This window comes from Megalops cyprinoides, chromosome 12, assembly GCF_013368585.1.
Source record: "Megalops cyprinoides isolate fMegCyp1 chromosome 12, fMegCyp1.pri, whole genome shotgun sequence".
Lineage (NCBI taxonomy): Eukaryota > Metazoa > Chordata > Actinopteri > Elopiformes > Megalopidae > Megalops > Megalops cyprinoides.
This window is the reverse complement of record NC_050594.1, coordinates 3773833-3781330: the sequence shown is the minus strand read 5'-3', so window position 1 is coordinate 3781330 and position 7498 is coordinate 3773833. Positions and strand designations below refer to the sequence as shown.

General features: G+C 47.0%; 1 protein-coding gene across 1 annotated transcript; it reads right to left on the bottom strand.

Annotated features, from left to right (window-relative positions):
• Positions 1-212: 212 nt before the first annotated feature.
• dnajc5gb (DnaJ (Hsp40) homolog, subfamily C, member 5 gamma b) lies at positions 213-7236 on the bottom strand. Its single transcript, XM_036542896.1, has 6 exons — positions 7018-7236; positions 3996-4111; positions 3173-3386; positions 2520-2673; positions 1135-1191; positions 213-450 (listed from the first exon to the last, which is right to left on the bottom strand). Exons 2-6 carry the CDS (start codon positions 4106-4108, stop codon positions 383-385), a joined length of 606 nt encoding a protein of 201 aa, XP_036398789.1. The 5' UTR covers positions 4109-4111; positions 7018-7236; the 3' UTR covers positions 213-382.
• Between the last annotated feature and the right edge of the window lie 262 nt (positions 7237-7498).

Sequence of the window (7498 nt, the reverse complement as noted above, 5' to 3'; positions counted from 1 at the left end):
AGGAGCAGCCACATCCACTGATAGAGGAGCTGTTGTTATTCCAGCCAGCGGTTTGTTAGGAGAGATGTTCCTGGTTAGAATAAGCCCTTTGCTTGTTGTTGGAACCCCCGGTTTGCTAAATGTCCTGTTTGACTGTGTCCGTCAGGCATAACATCTGTGTGGGCTCTCCTCAAAGTGAGGTAAATGTGGCACAAACACCTGAAAAATCTGGGGTTTTTTTTGAAAATGGGAAACGAACAGGTCTACCCGTTTCCTGTTAGCAATGAAAATGAGCTATGGGTAGGTTAAACGGTCTCCCGGACGCAGGGGAACTGTGGCAGCCGTGAGGGCTGCTGCTGGTGCAGGGTCTCGTCCTCTGAGGGCCTGGCGCTGTCCCGGCGGGTCACTGCTGTGCAAATTTGGAGTCACCGGCCATGGAATGGGGCTGGATGGCGATGGGGGCGTTTGGACCTACGGGGAAGACAGGTCAGCGAGTGTGAAATCTCCTGGAACACAGCGAATCCATCCAGCAGATCCTCCAAGCTGGTGCAACACACCAAGGCTCTTCGAACGCACGCTTACCATCCATCCATCCGCTGAGCAACAAACATGCCACTGTGCTGTTTTCATCTTTATTCCCCCACTAACTCACAAATATTTTATTTTAAAAGGATAAAAGTGGTAAACAGCATAATGAAGTCTCATGCAGCACTCGGTGAGGCATGTCTGCATGAGACAACAGGAAATAAAATGCTACCAAACGTGATGTTCTTCCACATTTGTTTGTTCTTCATGTGGCCAATCTGAGCTGGGGACACGCTGTCGGTCACTGAATGCTAATGGCTACAGCCAAGCTTTCAACCTGCAAAGTCCTCTGTGCTTGGAGTTAGTGCCTTATGCAACTGAGACAATCAGGAGCACATTATCAAGGTCTATTTATGTGCAGCAACATACTTTACTCTGTAAGTCACTCAGAACAGCTCAGAACAGCTTCAGGCGTGTGGGGAAAAACTATATGTGATATATGCAAATACATGCAAAAGCCTAGTCCCTGTTGAATTACATGGCTGGTACTGATCACTGCAGCTGTGTACATATGGATCACTCATGTTGGTAAAATCCTTCACAGGTGTAAATGTGGGCGAGGTTTCTCACCTGAGCTTTCGGAGGGCGCACTGGGAATCGGCTGCACGATTATCACCGGATCACCTCCTGGGAGGAGCAAAAACATTCACAAAATTTAATGACATTAACAGTTTTGCTCCTACAGCCAAAAAACATCACAAGTCCTAATGGAGAGGTGTCCCACATACTGTCCCGGCTGTGAATGGTCACATGTCGTAAAGCCAGCAAGGAGTCACTTCCTGGTTCTTTTTGTTTTGGTGTGTGACAGGTCCTTTCTATGGGAAAATGCATTTCCTTGAAGCACATATCCGTCAGCCTAGTGATGACCGTGTGATGACTGTGTACTTGGTAGATCGACCCAAACGTTTCCCCTGTGGGTCTTTTTCAAATAATGACCCTGCTTTTTACAGAGAGGCCCACACCAGTTCCAGGCTGTCAGACACTGAGCCAATGGGTGTTTCTGTACTGTGCAGTAGGTCATCGTTTGAGCCCTCACTGCCACAGAGAGCTTTAGTTACAAACCACAACCAACCCAAGAGTCTGTGCTGAGCCTCAGGAAGCGTGCACCACCGCTGTGCTGTTAGTGTTTTACCAACCTCCTCAGTGTCTCATTTCCTCTGTTTACAGAGTCCAGGACACAGAGACAGCCCGCTGAAGCAGGTCTTCGCGCCCTGAGTGACACGCTGGTGCCCAGAGCCAAAATCGCTTTGGTTTGTTTTGGTTTCCCTTTCTCAAAGAACAGCTATTCTTCTACAGAAGCTAAAAAATGTCATTAAGTCTTCATATCTATCCTGCAGCAGGCTTTGGTGCTGCCAGACATCCGAGGAATGCCTGTCAGACCGAAACCCGCCCGGCACAATGAAATACTGGCCACAGAATGTTCTGGGGCTATGATGTCACACCCTGCTATAGACATTCCGAGCAGGCACCTGTGACGTGCCGTCTGCTGCTAAGCAACAACCCTGTGAAACACACTGGTAGCGTTAACGGCATGTCAGCAGTACTCCCTTGCTCACACCCCCGTGCAGTTTACTCCGAATACGACCCAGCACGGCAAGATGCATCCAGACACAGGATAATGAATCCAATTTCATTTTTCAACCTGTGGCTAAGAGGTTTTCAAGATCACTGGCCTCATATAGTGTATCACTGCAGAATAACATAAGCTATCATGGTGTGAAAAGTACCACAATTTTACCAGCAGGGGGTGATCATGGCCAAAGACCGCTAAGAAACTATGCTTGCTAAACTGCAGGAATCCCCTGGTGTACAGGCAAAACCCCTTTCCCCTGGCTGTGTTTTTAATTTCAGGGCCCAGGTCCATTATAAAGCAGCATCAGTGGAGTTCATCTAGGGGAGTGTACCCCCAAAAAACACTGTAACCGCCCCCCCTCCCGCCCTGCCTGGAGGCTCACCTCTGTCCTGCTCGGCTCTGATCTGGGCCTCCAGGTCCTCCGGGTCGATGTAATCGTAGTTGTCATCCTCGGGCGGCTTGCACTTCCCGCAGCAGAAACAGCAGCAGCAGAAGCAGCAGCAGCAGGTGAAGATGCTACAGCACACCACCAGCGTCTGGACCAGAGACCCGACACAGAGGATCAGCGTGTGGAGAGGAACCAGAAACAGGACCAGAACCAGACCCAGACCCAGACCCAGACTAAGGCAGTGAGAGTCACACATCACAGCTGTCAAAGTCGGGCAGCTTACTCTGCACACTGCAACTCCCCACTGAGTTTCACTCATGCAATCGTTCACTCCACCTTTAAACCAACAGTGACTGATGAATTTCCTTGTGTGTTCAATCATTTGGAAAGACCTACTTATATTACAAAATATTACACTTATTGATCCAGACTTAAAATTGTACTGTAATTACTTTACACATGGCAAGTCGCCCCACATCAGGGCTTCTGCTAATTGACAAAAATGTCAACAATGATGATGACTGCAATGATCATTATTGTTATTCAAGAAATCAAGGCTGTCCCACCTTTTCCTCAAAGCAACTGAGGCTAGAGACATTGTGCTAGACCAAAAATGCACCTGCAACCCCCCTCAGCAAAGGCCTCACCTTAAACCAGCACTTGGACATGAGGAAGTAGTATTTGACACTCTCCTCCCCGAACTGGTCGGCCACGTAGAGCCCCATGGAGCCATACTCATCATAGATCTTCCTCTTGGTCTCGTCGTTCAGGATGGAGTTGGCATTGTTGATCTCCTTGAACTTCTCCGCTGCCTCTGGGTTGTCTGGGTTCTTGTCAGGGTGATACCTCAGAGCCAGCTTCCTGCAGGAAAGGAGAGAACAGATGCTGTTTATATTAAAGAAGCATGTGGCCCCCTTCTATGAGAGAGCAAAACCCAGCTAAAGCGGCTGGTTGGCAATGTCAAGCATTTACAGGTCTGCCCTTTGTGGCTTGGCATGTCCAAATAAACACTTAACCTAAAGTTCATTTTTATTTACTTACTCATGTTTTCCCTGAAAAAAAAAAAACTTTCATAAGTTTTTTCAAAGGATGAGGAGTTATATGTGTATAATAAGCACACAAATTTATATGAAGCACCAAGCATACACATGTTAACCTACTGATATTTCAGAGAAAAGCTGCCCTTAGAGTGAAACCACACATGCACTCCCAGGCCAGTACCCCACCCTGGGACTGCAGTGATTAGGGAACCAGATGGGTAATCAGGAGGTTACAGGTTTTAAATACTTAATGTGATACTGCCATTGTGACCAAACAATGTATGTGACCTGTGCTGCTCCATTAAATATCCCAATATATAATTGGACATTTAAAATATAAGCAACAATATGCATATTGCCCTGGATGAGGACACCTAAGCAGCACAGTGCAGTACAGAAAACCAAACCTGAGTAGGAGAACAGTCCTTACCTGTAGGCTTTTTTGATGTCCTCTGCTGATGCTCCTTTCTCCAGTCCCAGGACCTTGTACAGACTGTCTCCGGCTGTGGACATCTTCCTCTGGGGCCTGTTTGGTTCTGCCATGGTCTAGTACCGAGACAGGGACCACAGGGAAAGAGACATTCACTTTTTCCTCCAGACACAATCCATGTCCATTTAGAGAAAATGGCCCATACCTTTATAGAATCCTATCAATAACCTGTCCCAGCTGCGCTGTTGAAAAAAAGGGTAGGCGGTATTAAAAGTCACCCAGGGTTGCTTTAAGAGAAACTGAAAGCATGAGAAAGTGTTGGGTTGGACATACTAGTATCTGGATGTCATGTTGTCTCATCTGTGGTCACCAGAATATATTCCCCCCAGCTTTCTACCGTAGGAAACATATCTATAGATCTGGAACAGGATTAGACATAAAGAATATGCACTAAAACAGCAAAATCTCTCGTGTTGTGTAGCGGTCACTTTTGTCCCATGAGACCTCAGAGTCAAACTGTGAACCCCCTTCCAGCAGGGAGGGCATAGTAGTTACTGGACAACAGAAATGCAACGTGTAGCCACAGGTTTGGGGGTCAAAACTGCTGTTGTTGAACCCTTCAGCAAGGCTGTATCAACTGAAACTGTCTGTAAATTGCTGTGTATTATGGTGTGTGGAAAAAAAAAGGTTATTCACTTTGTTACTGAGTCCATACGCTTAGTTACCCACTGAAGATTCTCCCACTCTGAGCAGCAATTCAGCTGTTAGTTTCCACCAGCTGCACTTCAGACAGGCTCTGGTTGTGCAATTAAGTGAAAGTCCCGATGTGACCAGGACAAGCGCAACTATGCAGTCTTAAAAATGCAAGGCCAGATCATTCCAGAACACTCCCAAGAACGAGTAGGAAACAACAGCTTGCGGTGTCGATTTACATTCCAGCACTCCGCAGTGCTCTCCTCAGTCACCTTCACCCTGTGATGTCCGCACCTGCGCCGTGTCACGCCCTGAGTCCAGACCCAGCAAGCCTTACCTTCTGAAACTTTGCACATACCTTACTGCTCTCCTTTAGCATGTCAGACTGCCTGGATTGCCTCACGAGGCAACCAGTATCTGACAGTACTGATAACACATAAAGGGGACGACATTACAAGGCTGACTGACAAATGTTTGGGTCTTTTAGCCAGTGCTACCTGGGTATCATTGTTTGGCTTTTGTTTCTTTAGGCAACCCATACCCAGTGGGCCTAAAATTTAAATTGGATGACAAATTCTTTCTGGCAAGTTAAGTATGTTTTCTGAGAGTAAAACCCCAGGGAAAGTGCTTATTTGGACATCCCATGCCGCCCTCCACTCCAGGCTGAAGTTAATAGTGTTGCTGTTTACCCTATCACCGTAAAGGTTAGAACTAGTTGGGTGATCCGTTCCTACATCAGTATTTATTGGGCAACTTCTACCTCAAGCTGACCAGGCACTTTACCTTGATTTCTGTTTTCGTGTGAAAAACACAAAGGAGCCACTTAGCTAAAAGGTAAGGCCTGTGACATCCAGGACAGCAATCTTGCACGGGGTCAAACGCTCTGAGTTGAATGACCGGTGTGTCACTGAAGCGACTGGGGAAATTCTCTCCTCTGAAGAGAGCCAAGCAGTGTTCTGCATCTGTCCTCACTTGTATCGCTGGGAGATATTGCAAATGCTCCCCCCCCATCACAAATGATTTTTTCCAGACCCGCCCATTTCTCAGGTGCTTTGGTTGGACCTCGTGATTTGGGTTACTGTATAATCAGACGGTGTTAATCACAGCTCAGAAACGTCTCCAGGCGAATGACAGCTTTCGTCATGGCGGAGAGTGCACCCCCTCCCCCACTCTACCCTAGTTTGAGTGGAGCATGGGGGGGCAGGCCTCAAGGATTCTTGGAGATAAAATCACCCACTCCCACACACACACACACACACACACACACATAGCCTACTTGTGACTGATCTAAGTGAATACTGTTCTTGTCCAACACCTTTGGTACAGGTGTTGGCTGAACACCTGTGAATGAACAGTAACTACAGGTGATCCTTATTTTCTTGTCACTGTGCATCACCCCTGGTGGTTCAGCTCTGCTAAGGCTACTGACTGGGACACAAACTCCTCTCTGTCTCCTGTCCGTTTGGACTGGTCTTACCTGTACCACCGTGACATCGGTGCTGGAACTCTCACCAAATATCTAACTTGGCCTAACTGGACCAATAAACGTAGCTACTAGCCAGGAAACACTGGCAGTATACAGGGCTTGCTCTTCAGTTTAAACCACTGTACGTGGCACCACGTTAGCCTTTACTGTTCAGTGGCTCTCTGCGAGACACTACAGCTACAGCAGCAAAGTAGATTACAGAAACCGATGTTTAATTACCCAACGTAGCTAGTGTGAGTCTGACACGAACTCCCTCACAAATGAGATGGCTGGGGGCTCTTTTCGGACAGGCTACAGGCAAGATAGACGAAAAATGTTTTTTAAAACACTGTTAAACAGTGTACATGAAATGCCACTCTTAACAACGTTACCGAAACACACATCGTCAGAATGTCTTCATGGAAATGGCCCACTTCCTATGTTTTAATGCAGTTCCCGGTTAGCTAAAATTGGCTAACCATGCTAACTGTTGATGCGTAGATAACTAGCTATCTAACTTCTAACATTTTACAAACTCTTTGTTTAGCTCGTTCCCGATCTGTGCGTCGTGGTTTTCGGTGGACTAATAGCTAGTAAACAAACCAGCTAAACTAGCTCTCTCGCCAACGACAGTTTTAATTGATGTTCCTTCAACTTGACTGTTCAACTTGGAAACCGAAACAAAGTACAGTGAGATTTCAGATTTCAGGGATCCACACTTTCAAGAGCGCAGAGCGCAAAGTAGGTAAGTAAATTCGCAACCTAGCTAGTTAGCTAACTGGGTAATGCATAGCTCTGACTGGTAGCAACTGTACATTGATTTCACCACACCATGCCGTCGGCACCCGAAGGCGATCACCTTACCTAACAAGAGTAAGTAAGACGGGGTGCAGATTTTGGGAGTTCATAGAGGCACACACTTCAGGATCTGAGATTCCCGCTCTCCGGCAAGGTCGGTCAGGCACTAGTCAGCAGTTATTTCGGCGTTTCCTCTTTGGAATAACTTCACAAAAGTAGAGAAGGGGAAACAGCCCTAGGAAAAGGAAGCTCGGGCAAAGGTTCTCCACAGTTACAGACATTGAACTCTGGCTGTCGGTATATGGTCGAGATAGCTACAGGTCTTACATTTTGAATTTCCTGTCCAGACAACCGAGCGTGCACGACATACCGGAACTTCCTTCTTCCCTAATAACCCTTATTGTAACCGGAACTCATTTCTTGAAATAAGACGGAACATGTCTCGGCTCTCTGACTCCAGGAAGCGGAAAGAAGCAAAAGGGTTAGTTCCGATTATCAACGTGCTGTGGGACGGCCGGGGGGGGATTGTACTTGTTTGAGGAAGTAA